This window comes from Electrophorus electricus, chromosome 14 (genome assembly GCF_013358815.1).
Source record: "Electrophorus electricus isolate fEleEle1 chromosome 14, fEleEle1.pri, whole genome shotgun sequence".
NCBI lineage: Eukaryota > Metazoa > Chordata > Actinopteri > Gymnotiformes > Gymnotidae > Electrophorus > Electrophorus electricus.
In genome coordinates this window covers 11,472,126-11,487,507 of record NC_049548.1, presented here as the reverse complement: position 1 = coordinate 11,487,507, position 15,382 = coordinate 11,472,126, and the positions used below count along the sequence as shown (strand labels likewise).

Sequence of the window (15,382 nt, the reverse complement as noted above, 5' to 3'; positions counted from 1 at the left end):
ATATACATTATAAACCCCCAAAACAAAAAGGTGGGGTTTTTTGTGTTTTTTGACATCTTCGGCTCTATTAGATGAGCTCAAATGGAATTTGATTGAACCTAATGATAGAAAAATAAGCCTGGATGTGAATGGATGTCTTGTCCTAAGTGTCTACTTCAATTTGAATCCTGAATGATCATTGTGAAATATGTACAAGTTCAGATAACTAGTGTTAAATTGAAGTACAAATCATTCAAAAAATAATCTTAAAACATAGGGGTTAAATACATGCACTAAAAAGGATGATAACAAAAGACAGGTGTGATACATAATGGGCTAAAAAGGGAGGCCAATCATGCCAATATGAAGGCATCAATTTTTCTTAAATATATCACAAAGTATATTGCATTGTAGTGTGTAGCCATATAATAACATTTCTGTATATACTAACACTTTTCTCCATTTTATGCAAGGTTAACTATAACTCTATATCATACAATCATAACTAAAACTGTAAGCCTCACCATAACCACTTCTGTAACGGTGAGCGGTAAAATGGTGGACACGTGCAGAGAAGAGCAAGATTTATTATGGGCAAATCCAAAATCAGAGTCGTTGGAGTAGTCCAGGGTCATAGAGCCAACACGGAGAGTACGGGGATACATTATACACAAAACAAGGGCTAGGATAAATGAACCAAAGGCACACAAAGGGAAACAGGGGAATCAGGCTATAACAAAAGATGCTAGGAAGAATTCAGAGGCTAACAAACACAAAGGCTAGGATACACAGAGTACAAACTTACAAACAGGCAGATACAGGATTTCAGGCATTAAGACATTCAAATGAACACAAGAAACAAAAACGCACGGATTCAAATAAACAATGAAGAGCCAAAACACAGTGAACACAATAGGGTTTAAAGTCATGGACTTAACAAGACTAGAAATGACAGACAGGTGTGGAAATTCAAACGAGGGGTGGAGAAAACAAAACTAAGGCATGGAACTAAAATACACAAGACAGGGAAAACATGGAACACGGAAGATGGGAGGGACTAATCGTGACAACTATAACTGTAACCATCACCTCAATCACAACTATAACCATCATCTCAACTTACAACTGTAACTGTAAACTGTAACTGCAAATATAACCTGTAACCCCCACCATAACCATAACTATCAATTGTGACCTTCACCTCAACCAAGTGCTCCAGACTAAATTTCCCAGTTAGATGCACTAGAGCATGATTTTGTACAGGTAGCCTGCATGTATGGTCATCTGCATGCTGATGAATCGTGGTCTTCCTTTACATACCCTAGAGTGGCATTGATGTAAATATTGGCAGTGACTTGAGACTTTATATTTTGAAATATATTAAATTCTGAATATTGTTTCTCTTCCACAAGCAGTGGCTGAGAAAAATGGGTTATCTATTAAAAGGTTTTAAAAGAAAACACCAAAACCTACTGATGCTATACATTTCTCTGTACAGACGTATATAGACTCTACAAACCGTACAGAATAGACAGTTTAATAAAAAACATCTTGTAGGTATCATTATGATTGAAAAAAAAACCATTTGAGTTATTGTTTATAGTACTGACTTGCAAACTAAGTCTTCTTTTTAGCATTACATGCATCTTTATTTATAACTATAAAGCAATAACTTGTTTCAACAAGCTTTATCATGAACAAAATCATGATTTGTGCTGCCCCCATACAGCTAGTTAATGCCTGTGAATAACATTAAATACTAGCTTAGTATGGTTGCAGCATTAAGATGTGCATGACATTTAATAATTATAACAGTGTGATAATACAAAGGGTGATCCGGTGTCTATCAGTGCTTTGCAGTAAAAACATTGTACCCACTCATCATCCAGCTGCCTTACTTTCACTTTTTGGAGTAATGTATCAAGCCCCAGCTCAAAATTAGATGTAAAATTTTGGTTATGTTACTAAATCTATCTACCTCACCCACACTGGAGTCTTGCTTTTCTATTTTCTTTAAACAGCAAAGGCAGTGAACTGGTCATCTGCTGTTATAACCCATCCATGTTAAGCAATGACTATTTGTGTGTTCAGACACATTAGTAGGAGCATTGGGTTTGGTTGCAGTTTGATTGACAATGCACCACCTGTTCTTCAGAACAATTCTTGACATCCTCCTCTGACCCCTTTCATTGACGAGATGTATATGTCCACAGGATCCCCTTTTGCTGGACATTTTTCATAGTTCAAAATTCTCAGTATACTCTCAACACCATTGCATGTGAAAACCCTGTAAGGTTGTCAGTTGTTGAAATACTGGGCTTGGCTAGTTTAGCACCAATGGCAATGCCTGGTTTCAAAAACTGAGAAGAATGAGATTTATTAAGGGCAAATCCACAATAAGAGACACAGGCTAAATAGAAATGTACAACACAGAACACAGCTAGAACAAGAACACATAAACTTGACAGGGCACAGTATCTTCAACTATGAATAGAGAACACAGAGACATGGATTAACAAAGACCAGCAAACTAACAGGGAAAAACACAGGGTTTAAGACTGATGATGGCTAACAAGGAACAGGTGATAACTAATGAAAACAGTGAAAAACAAAACAAGGACCCGAACAGGAACGGAGAAGATGAAACTAAGGAATGGAACCAACACAAAACAAAGACACGAGACAGGGTAACCAAGAAGACAGGATGCTAGGGAGTGGCCAATTGTGACATTACTTTTACTACACAAGTGCAGTTCTGTTCATTACAATAAATAGAACAGAAAGTGAATTCCTGTGTTCAACTGAGTCTGTGCATAAAAGGCAATAGACGTTTGTTACATAAGGTTAATAAGCTCAACTTTGTGGAGTTTAAGGAGAAAGAATAAAAATGTATGTAACATGCTGGTGTGTATGGCTAAAATTCTTCTCATATGAGAACAGTCTTTGTTCTCATACCAACAAAGCAAACAGATCAGGCAAACAAATCCAAAATGGCAGAAAAAAGCATAGACAAAAGTCAGGAAACATGAACAAGGTTGTTACCATAATCAGCAGTAATAACATAAAAAATGCTCAGTATGCATAATCGTGGCAATACACTGCAAGGAAGAAACCAAACAGACATGTATAAATAGAAAGGATACAATTTGATAACGGCATTATTAATAGTCTGATGATGATTGTGTGAGTCCTTGCTTGGAATTCTAGGGGTTGTAGTTAGATTTGTGGTAATAGGGAGTAGGAGAGATCTGTGACAGAGAGAGAAAGAGAGAGAGAGTTCGGGGTGGAGTTGGCAGATTCACGCTGGGATACAACTACACAAATTCAGAATGATTTTGAGATGATTTTGTTGTAGCTGACTAATTTCCAGTGTTGGGCCCAAATATGAGCATTGGGAAGGAAGAACATGCCTGATAGTGTGACATAATGAAAGGACAGCGATGTAGCATATGGGACGCCCCAAAACATGCAGAGGAAAAGCTTAGCATGTCAGATTTTTTGGTATTTTCCTGCCTAGTTTGACAACTCATACAATGTGTTCCTTGATGCTGACCAATAGGATGAATTTCTGATGCACATATGTAACCACTGTGAAGACAAAGAGCTGTTGCAGATGTCAGGTCAAACAGCAAGACAGAGAAAACAGGAACAGAAGCTGTGGCAACAATCTCAGTCCATACCATCCGCTTCATGAAACACAAGAACGGGTTAAAAATTGTTTTTTGTCTTTAAATTTTTGGAACACAAAAATGCCAACATCATAGATTCTGATGCCAGTCTCCTGACTAAAACTTGGGATTAAACTGTGCAATTTCAGTGGTCTTATAAAACTGTTATATGTTAGAGTGTATGATGGTGCCATTGAAATCTTGGCAGAATTCTATGTCCGACCCTGTGATATTGAGTGTTTTAAAGTCAGACTGACTTTACAGATTCTGTAACGATAGATGTGTGATTAAAGGAAATGACATTCAGCATACATCATCAACGACCAAGCCATGGCCAGTATTTGTAGTTGTCCAATGAATTTCACATCACCTCATGACATCCACCATTGGTGGCTTGTAGACAAGCCTCATAGAAGTGGTCTCATTCTACGATTTTTATCAAAATTCTCTGCCAGAACTAAAACGTTGTACATTATTGCTTGATCTGACATAGACACCATCATCATTACTAAGAAAGACAAAAATATTGTGTAGGTTGGTTCTGGCATTAGAGCTGACTTCTTTCTTAAATGACATTCTGTGTACATGGACTCCTGACATAAGTGAGACAGGGTGATTGCGTGCATGGTTTGGCAGAACAGATATTTTATCTACATGCACACACGCACACAAATGGTAAAAGCTGGAGGAGAAAGAGGGCATCTGACACCAAACATTGTGGACAGCTGACGAACAAAAACATTCTAGAAAAGTCCCCATTGTCTTCAACAGTCAGGAATAAAATTACACACACACCCTTGCTGTGGTAGTCTGGGACAATTCATTCATTTTGAATTACACAAATTACACAGAAGAGCAGGTAGTTTATGCAGTATTACAGCCTCACCTTCACCAGCTCTATACACAGATCAGACAAACTCAACTACAGCAGTCAACACTGAAAACTAAAACTAAAAAAAGTAATTTTAAATAAAGTGCAATTTGATCTTTCCAGCAAAGTCACTGGTTGTAATGGAGTAGCGATTGTAAGAGTAAGAGAAGTGTAAATAAAGAACAGTAAATTGGAAGCTGTTTCACAGAATTGCTCATGATACAGCAGCCACTGAGGCACCAGTGGTTCATTTCACAAACTGAAGTAGGAAGTAAACAGGGCAAACCTGCTGGTGTAGGCCACTGGCCAAAAAACAGTACTGTGAGACAGCCACAGTAGGCCTGCATCACAGTAACACGATGTGAATTATATATTTTTTATGCATTGTTTGAAAAGGAAACTATCACAATTTATTTTCCTTTGAGGTTCAACAGAAGATTTGAGAAGGTAGTTTGTAGCATGTAAATTCTGTCTGTGCATTTACTGTGCATCACCAACTCCACATTTTAACTGGGACTGCCTACTTCATTTACATATAAAAACAATGGCTGAGAAGAAGGAAAAAAATGTGTAGTGCTGTCAAACATTATTTGATGCCAAAAAAGTGAAAGTGATATAGAACAACAAACTGCTATCTACTAAATTTGCAAAGGGAAGGAACAAAGACCGGCAACACAAACTTATTCAGCCATTTAAAAACAAAACACTTTATGAACTACAAGGGGTGCATTAAATTCTGTGATGCTTCTTCATAAGGTAGGAATAAGCACACATATACTGGAAAAACAACCACACTAGCAACAACATAGAATATGACAAGATTAATGTTAAATGAAAAGAAATAACAGCTGCTATAATGTACCATTTAGCAAAAGATATGGTTCCCATTGCCTCTGTAAAAAATGTAAACAATGGATCTGAATTATGACTTTACCATTCAGAAATACTTTGCAGAAGAAGCACTGCACAGTCTGTACAAGGTGAAACAGAAAGTTGTGAATCAATTTAAAAACAAAACCTATTTTTAACCACATCCAATCTGTGGACTGGTTGTAATATGAGTACATGAGCCTTATAATTTTATTGATAACTGGGAGATGAAGTATCTGTCTTCAGACAAGCTATACGCCAGATGATTATATTGTAGAAACAATTGCACTGGGCCTCAGAGATGCACTTGATCTGTGGAAACTTGATAATGCACAAGTCTGCATTACCACAGACAATGTTCCTAATGTAATTAAAGACAATGAACACATGGAGGAAACTACAGTGTGTGTGTGTGTGTGTGTGTGTGTGTGTGTGTGTGTGTGTGTGTGTGTGTGTGTGTGTGTGTGTGTGTGTGTGTGTAATGGTAAATCCTTAACCCAAAAAACCCCAGAACCTCCAAACATAAAACTCAAGACATGCTTAACGGACTCGTTTGGACAGACAAACTGATGTTTGGAGGTGTTATTGGTAGTCATATAAAGGTACTTCACATTTGTATATACTTTTATACGCTTTTTTTCAATGACTATTCTATTAATTACATTACATTAAATACTTTCTAATATCAATAAATAATACAGAACTGGACAACAAGAAGCACCTGCTGTTGTCAAGCTCTCACAGATCACATTAGCCCTGTAAAAGAGGGGATTGAATTTACTGAACTCTTTTAAAGGACATGATATATCCAGTGACTTTAATGTGGCTGTAGGTGAATAAAACCTAGTGCAGTGAATTTAATATGATCTCATTTGTGTAATGATACCTGCACACTGTCAGATCAAGTATTTCAATGGATACTGATATCTGCAAAGATACGGATTGCCTGGAGTAATCTGAGTTACTCTGCTTGTGTGTGTTGGGCCCAAGATACCCAAATAAATTAATTAAGGCAAAACACACACACACACACACACCACTAGGCGGTTCTAGGTGGTCTCTGAACTTTTAAGTAGGTCAAGCCTTTGTCATCCAGCATAAGCTTTACTTATAAAACACAAGGTTTACGAAGTGCTTTACCTTAAGAATAATAACAAAATCTCAGGTGGTGCCAAAGATAACAGGCAGATCCTGTTATGTGGAAACGAAAGGCTTAGCGCTGGACCAGAGCACAGAGGAGGACCAGCCACTCCTGCAGGGTCATGAGACATAAACGAATTAACTGATCCAGCCTGATCTTTTAAACGGGGCTAAAGCAGAAAAACTCATCAATGAACACAGAGATACAGAAAAGCTTCTAATGAGGCTAAATTAAATCAATAATCAGCATGATATTTCTTTAAACAAGAAATAAATACAAAACAGTAGACACTAAAAGAAGTAAAGTATTATATTGAAATATAAGCACTATGGGGAGCATGGGCCAATATCCATTATACCAGTTAGTTTAGACCTCACAGTCTGGTTGAAATGTGTTCTAACGTGCTGATATTTCATGATAACAGCACAGGTTTTTCACACCAAATGTGTATCACCCCGCGATACTAAGTAGCTCCTAGTTTATGTAAACAACCCTTAGTTGTTTTGTGGGTATACAAAATAGGACATTAATACAGTGACTACACAGCATAGCATTTGGTCACTCTGAAGGAGAGTGTGATGGCAAACACACATTAAATTCCAAATCTGTCATTACTATGAAAACCTGCTGTGTTGGTAGAACAATTAAACACACTGAGGCCACCAGTGAAGTGAGCTGTACTGTCTGATACAAACACCTGTTCTACAGAGTAACCCTTTTTGCCTAACTGCAAAATGAAAGCATACAGATTAACTTATACAATTAACATAATAACCAGGGCGAGGGGCAGGATGCACAGGCTCCAACGACGGCGACGAACATTTATTAACACTTAGAGACAATGGCACTCACACATGTTACAAACAAAGAACATGAAACGATTAACAATAAACGAACACGATAAACACGTACACATCTAACAATGATGAGTATAACATTTAACATCACCATCAACAACAACAACACGTTACGTCAACAATGACCAACACTCTGCACACTTCAACACGGGTTTAAAAACAAACAAGGTGCAGGTGTGTGCAGGTGTGGCCACAAACAGATCCTCCCACTACACGTGGCTGGCCAAACCATGTGACTCGTGGGAGGTAAGCATTCTGTGACACTAATAAATAACTCCATCATTTAGTTCTTTTGAAATTTTTAGTTTTTTTTAATCTTTCTTCCTTTTATCTACATTTACATTTACACTTTCAAACTAATGTTACATGGTAGTGCAATATAAACCTATAAATAATAAATAGTTTAAGCACTTGGCGATGCAGAGTGCTTACTGAATTCTGTTATGTTTTCCAAACAGATGGAAACTAACAGGAGGTCAATGTAAACACAAAACAAGGTTCCATCCTGTAATTCAGGGGTTTCCAAACAGGTTTCCTCAGGCTTCTAATATACATGTGCTGATGGCACATATATCTTTTTATGTTCTACACATTTCACAGTTTATTTGAATTGGCAAGAAAAATATTAATGCACCTTTATTTTGATAGTGTGACACCTGTTTGTTGTTTACAGGCAATATATGATTTTTCTTTCATAAAACATACAGTGGATCACTGTTTCTAGAACTAATGAGAAAACTGACAATATGCTAAAAAACATTCTGGGACATATTTTATTGTAATAACATTCATTCATATGGCCAATCCTAACTCAGTGACTAATCAGTGACACTCAACATTAATTCTACAGGTTGAGATAATAAAAAAGGGAATTAATATATACTAATTAATAAACAGGACAATTAAGGTTCATTCTTAATAAATTATTTCCAAGTTAGCTGAACGCAATTGTGCACTGCCTCCACATAACTCCAGAAAATAAAACAACAACTAAAATGACAAACTAAAATAACAACTGAATAACATCAGTCATGATACATGAAATTTGTGCATTATTGCACAAGTATTATTTAAAAAAAAAAACCAGTGAAGTGGATGCCCCATTTTGCTGTAGTTAATAACCATAGGAAGAAAAAAGGCTAGCCTTAATTCAAAACAGTGATAGAGAGAAACAAAAAGGCAATGTATAAAATTACACTCTAGTACTGCCTGGGCAACCCTCAGCACAGTACTACTAACATATATACAGAACATGCTCCATCCCACCCACCAGAATTACACTGAGAATGCTCAGCCCCGCCCACATTTCAGATGGGACCTTTGTGGTCTGTCTCACAGAATTTACACTCAATGTATGACAGGGCATACAATGAAACCAGCAGCTATGGAGGGTGGGTGTATGTTCATGTGTGTGCGTGTAATATGCACAATGGATAAGGTAATCAAACCTATTTATGGCTCTTGGCAAGATGTCAAACATGGGACACATAAGCAGCTCTAGTATGTTAGAGAAGTTATCAGAGCAGTCCCTTCCTCTCGCTGCCATGGCAATTCCAATAAGCACAAATTCTCTCTGTCTTCTTTCTTTCACAAATACCAGCAAGTTATGTAAATGGTGTGATTATTTTAGCAGTTGTGATTACTTCCTTATTATCCTTATTATATATGGTACACTGATCATTTTTAATTATGCTGTAATAACACTTAGGGTCAGCTCATTTCTGCAGAGGAATACAATCACATATACTCTCTCTCTCCAACACACACACACACATTCATTTTACTATCCTTGTAGGGACATGGACATCATGAAAAATGTAGCTAATTAATGCTACATCTACCCCCCCCCCCCCCCCAAAAAAAAAAAATTTAAAAAAAAAAAAAGAGAGACTGATGATTTCCAAATAACTGTTTGCCACCAAATCATTGTAAAACATTTGTGGTCATTTTACAACCCTGTTTGGAGTTTGACCATGACCTATAGGACTGTGATTTGCTAGAAAAAAAGACAGTCATCAGTAAGGATGCCTGATTCTACAGCTGTGGTTCTAAATCCATGTAAAACCTGGACAACAAGGCTACACCTATTCAAAACACCCAAATGACCATTCCCAATGCAACCTTACCACAAATCACTCTTAGAATCAGTACACCTTGGTCAGTCTACATGGCTAAGGTGTTTGAAGAGGACTGGAGGTTGGTATATAAAAGGTCCAGATAAAGTCTCCCTGTTCAGGCTGTATACATTTTATGAATAGTGGCTGATGCTAAAACAACTACGTGCAGAGCCAACATGTACCAGGGGCAATAGAGCATCAAATAAGTAGTCGGTAATTAGATTCTACAGTAGACGAGCTGTAGCATAAATGTTTCACTGGTTATAAACACGTGTTAATTATCTTACCTGCTTGTTGCCGCACTGGCAGCAAACGGTCCATAAATATCTGAGCGTTCTCCATAACAGTATGATGAATAGACCTCCAAAGAAAGTGGCCAAGGATGCGACGAGGAACGCCCACCACATCCGTTGCCCGCTCTCGGCGCACGGAATATCTGGCGAGTAGAGTATGAGGATTTCCATTTGGCTTTCTGATAACTGATCCGTTAGTGTACTTTCTTTTTCCGTCTTTATCTCCAAGATGTCACTGGTGTCGAGCCACAAGTTGTCATCCTCGGATGGAAACATGTACGATATTTTAGGTGACGCACCAGCACGCCCGAAACGGTTATCCAGTTGTTGCCTCGGCCACCACTCTCCTCCGGGCGCGGGCCACCCGCTCTCACGATTACCTCCGCGATAAATGAGAAGACTGCAACCTGTAACGTACGAACGGCTTTGGCTAAGCAGAAAATCCTCGAAAACTAAATTTCTCTCCCAAGACGTGTGCTAAAGCGCTAACTTATTCGAAGCGTTTCACATTCTTCACCGTAAAACGAACTACTATTTCTCAGCACAGATACATCGATCTCATGTTAGTCCTCAAGTAGTCTGTCAAGTAGCGATCCAGCAACGTTTGTTGACTCTAACCGATGCACTGATGTTCTTGCTGTTCTCTGACAGACTGAACGCTGTCAATCGCTCTTGTCTTTCGTTCTTGTAATTTGATTATTTGTCGTTTGCTTAAAAACACCAAAGCTGAGCGTAGCACGTTGGCAGGTATTCTGTCTCTCACCGACTGTGCTGACAGAGGGCAGCTGTTACAAAGAAGCAGTTGTACTCCAGAGGCTACCAAGGTGCAGTACAGGTAGGAGGGCGGAATCTATTGCCCGGAATATAATCAGCAAACCACTTCAAATGGCAAACATTCCTCATCGCACAGTTGGATGTGATACAGGAAAACATAAAAATAACATAAAAGCAAAAATAAACACCGCGCAACAAGTATTTTGTTGTTCTAAACTGTCCTCTATTCAAAAGGAAACAGGTTGATAAAACATAAAACGAAGGACTACTGAACGTCTCTGTTGTGTAATTTTGTTCCAGTCCTTTTATAATGGACACCTTTTATACTTTTATTTCTACAAGCTGAGGAATATGGAAAACCAAATTGGTCACAATACAAATTGGTCACAATACTATGGAAAGCCAAACAGGTAAATATTTAGAGCAAATGCATTTTATCTTTTACAGTGTGAAATATAGTATTAATGAAGTTTTCATGAAATACGCTGGCATATTTGACTATGAAATGAAATAAAAGTGCCTAATAAGGTAATGGGCTCCATTTGCCAATTATTGACAGCCAGAACATTTGAACTTTCTTCACCCAATCACAGACAAACCAGGTAAGACCAGACCAATTCAGTACAGACTCTAGTGGCTACGAAAGCACTGTTCATATTAATTTTTGTTAGAACAAGTTGTGTTCCTATTAATGTGTTCCCATTCATTTAGATATTTATGGAAATGTCTGTTATTTCTTTGGTTGTTTGCTACCAAGTAAACATTACTATTTAGTCTTTGTTAAAGTTCAGTAATGTTAAAGATATGTGTTCCCAAATAGCAAGATAAAGTGTTTTATGGATATAGATATTTGGTTAGGTTTCCAAAGATTGCTGGTTTCAGTGGTGCTTCTTGCTGGAATGTAACTATGGTAACTATGGATTGTTGGCTTAAATGTAAATGTTTATAAGGTTATACATAATTCTACCATGCTGTGGCAGTGAAAAGCAAAACCATCTCATATACATGAGAAATTGACATTCATGGTGTATTCATGGACTGCAATTGGAACTAGAACCTAGATGAATTCACAGAATGACCACAAGATGTAATTAACTGATATGTGTTCATAATGCATGATAGCCAGAAGATCAGTGACTTTCATTAAAAATGCTTGATTCTGTAGTGGTAAAACCTACTTAACACTATCACCTAATTTAACTGGTGAAGGAATTTATATGTATTTGTTTATTTTCTGATTGTTTCTGATTCTGTTATCATTCAAATTTTCCAGTGTTGGATAGAAGCCCATTCAACAATTGATATGCATAAAATCAACACTGATTCTAATATTATGATAATATTCCATAGGTTTCAAATCATTTTAGGAAGCTATAAAAGTTAGGCAGGGGCAGCTCAGTGGTTAAGATACTTGATTTGTAGTTGGAAGGTTGCTGGTTCAAGCCCCACCACTGTCAAGTTGCCACTGTTGTGCCCCTGAGCAAGGCCCTTAACCCTCAAGTTATACTTAGTTGTAAGTTGCTTTGTATAAAAAAGGCATCAGGTAAATTAGGACATTTTCAATGGTAAGCAACGTTATAAATGATTCCTTAATAACTGAGAAAGATGTACAATGTTGTGAATCAACCTGTAATGCAATTAATATCCATAATGCCTCAAATTCAATCATCAGGACCCAAATCTCAATGATCAAGCAGTTATTACTAGTAATTTTGTTACTGTTTACAGCGCTACAAAGATGCCAAACAACAAATTGAAAATAGTGTTAGTGGTACTGGAGTATCCATGTTTTGTAAATGTATGTGTTCCTGTCCCACTTCTTGGTTCCCTTAAATCAACCCTCTCACAAACTTTCAAGAATTGCCTGCATCCACACCTGGACCCATGTTCACAAATCTTCTCAGAGTTAGGGTGCTGATCTGTGATCTGTTTGTCTGCAAGATTAGAGTAAATAAGAAAAATCTGATCCCCATTCATCACTCCTAATGTGTGAAGCTTTTTGAATATGGGCCTAGATCCAGCTCATTAACCAGTCTACACTACCATAGGTAAACTGAAGAAAAAAAAAACCCACTGAAAATATGTTGTTTTTACATCCACTCTCCAAAGTGGGTAATTCTGAAAACTCGGCTGTTTTTGCCATGTGGACAAGGAAAAACAAGTGCTGTTAGAGAACTCTGATATAAGATTGTTATTTGACCTCCAGAGTTTTAAAAAGGTGGAGCTCAATATCTCTGTTTACTGCAGTAGGTATTTACATTTAATATTTAGCTGCTTGATTTGTTCAAGAGCAAGGTTGGGAACCCCTTCTTTAGTTTGTTATATGAGTAGCCTTTTTATTTCCATGTTTATGTTTGTTCATTTTTTAGCTGTTTTATTCCAAGTCTGTCCTCATACATGTAATGAAAATCCTTGCAATGTCATACATCTTTGTAAATTGAAAACAATGCATAGGAACCTAAAATGGGCAAGGGCGCTGCACTAGTAATGATCGGCAGCAGGGATGTGCGGAGGTGTGGTGTGTTTTGTGCATGTGAACATCTTGTTTTTTGGGAAGTTTTTCTGAAAGTTACTTAGTGAATTTTTAAACATTTTAAAAATCAAGTTACCATTTTTTAAGGCAAACTTTTATGGGCTAATCATATGCACAATGGAACTATTTGCAGCAGTCCTCATCTGGATAACATTCTATCATGTAAGAACTCTGAGGTTCAAGTCGATGTTCTTCTTGAGATTTTCTGCTGAAATGTAACAATCCAGAACAGATCCGTAGTATTTGGAAAAATGATCCAGATACTGAATTATTTAAGATTGACAGTTTGCCATCAGTATCTAATTTATGGAAATATAATTTTAAAATGTGTAAGTGTGAGAAAATAGGTAGTGTTAGGATTAGAATTTTAAAATATGGCCTCGGCCACAATCCCTTACCATCTATCATCCTTGCCAATGTTCAGTCTCTACGAAACAAAGTAGATGAGTTTCAAGCAAACATCAAGTATATATCAGACTATAGTAACACAGGCTATGGCCTTTACAGAAACCTGGTTTATGGCTACAGACACTGACTATGATATGGAAATAACAAGCTTAGGTAAACCAACACATTTGGATAGAGATGCAACCCTAACCCTCAATTGCTCAAGTTGTACTCACTCATAATTGTAAGTTGTTTTGGATAAAAGCTTCAGCTAAATGCTGTAAATGTAAGATAATATCTCAATTAAACTTTTCAATGCTTGTGCAGAGCAACTAAGTGATTATATTTTATTATATTTTTAAATGGTCTCTGGAACAAGGAAAAAATCCTAGCTTGTGGAAAAAAGTCCATTGTTGTTCCTGTTGCCAGATGTAAATCAATAACTTATATGCTTCTCTAATATAACATTAACCCATGTGTATATTGATAAAATAAATATTAATTTCCTACAGACAACAATAATTTGGTATTTTGTAAAGGAGTTTAATGACTTCTCTCATTTAATATTATTGGTAATGAAGGTATTTGAGAAACCCATCAAAAAATGCAATCAAACCAAGATTCCACCCCAGGATGGTTTTTCAAACAAGGCTTTTTATGCCACAGACACATGACATAACTTTCAAAGTTGTCAGATACACAAGTTGCTTGTAATTGGGTAGTCATTGTATTTTGCTAACTACATGACAGATCAGTGATGGTGGTCACACATTATAAGATCTTTCAAGATCCGACAAGTCTGTCTTATCTCCAAACAATTTTTTGATGAGATACCATGCATGAAACAGCGTTAGTCTCAGAGCAATCGGCAAGTCTCTCAGATGACATCTTATTCAAGCATAGAGTCCAAGAGCTGATGTTTTAACTCTGGGCAAACTCCAAAACCTGTGGAATATCATGGCTAAAATCGTGCAGTGTGAACTTGGCATTAGACAACTAATATACATGTATGGATACCATTGCTAAAAGAATTATTTTTTATTATGTTCTACATATTTCAGTTTATTTAAATACATAAGAAAAAAGGGGAAAAGTAGATTGGCAACCGGTCAAGGCTTGGGCCAAAAAACTGACTGTGTTACCCTGTCTGAGCCAGCCTCTCTGTATACTTGCACACTGACTGTCCTGTCAATATAGCTTGTCTCAGATCTGTTCTCCAAACTGATAATGAGCCTCTCTCTGTTCTGTTTCTTTCATCTCTCTTTGTGATAAACAACACTACACAACAATTTAAAAAACTGGATTTTCTGATGTATATAAAACATTTCTATTTGTGCAAACACTTTATATGACTGGTGGTTGTTTGATTTAAAGCTATTTTCAATCAAAACAGATTAAAGTATGCATGGGAAAAAAAAATCAAGAATCTGTTAAAATTACATGTATTGCCACAGTAACCTTATGTTTGTATGTACACACACACACACACACACACATTATATATATATATATATATATATATATATATATATATATATATATATATATATATAGTAAACCCAAAAGAAGAGAATGTAATATTTAACCATTTTGAATTTCTCAGCCAGGTTGTTGATCATTTTGCACTGCTTTGGTTTTCCAGCACTTTATCTGTAGATGTATGGAATGATTAGACAAGCTGAAATGCCAAGCAGAGACAGCTGATCTCAGAACAGCCTAAACTGACTATTAAGCTATAAAAAAAACCACATGTATGCTAATTAATAGGATATGAAAGTTAGCTTTTAAACAACAAACTTGTTTATTTAATTGCTCTTTAGTTGTACACAATATCTATGTTAATTGTGTAATGCTAGCAGTGATGAGGCAAGTGGCAGGATGCAAGCAAAGGA

General features: G+C 36.9%; 1 protein-coding gene across 1 annotated transcript in view; it reads right to left on the bottom strand.

The window, feature by feature from the left end:
* LOC118240059 (calcium-activated potassium channel subunit alpha-1-like) overlaps positions 1-10,666 on the bottom strand; it is a 72,680-nt gene extending 62,014 nt beyond the window's left edge. Inside the window, exon 1 of the mRNA XM_035533438.1 lies at positions 9,791-10,666. Coding sequence (XP_035389331.1) covers positions 9,791-10,072 — 282 coding nt within the window. The 5' untranslated portion in view covers positions 10,073-10,666. The remainder of the gene's footprint in view (positions 1-9,790) is intronic.
* Between the last annotated feature and the right edge of the window lie 4,716 nt (positions 10,667-15,382).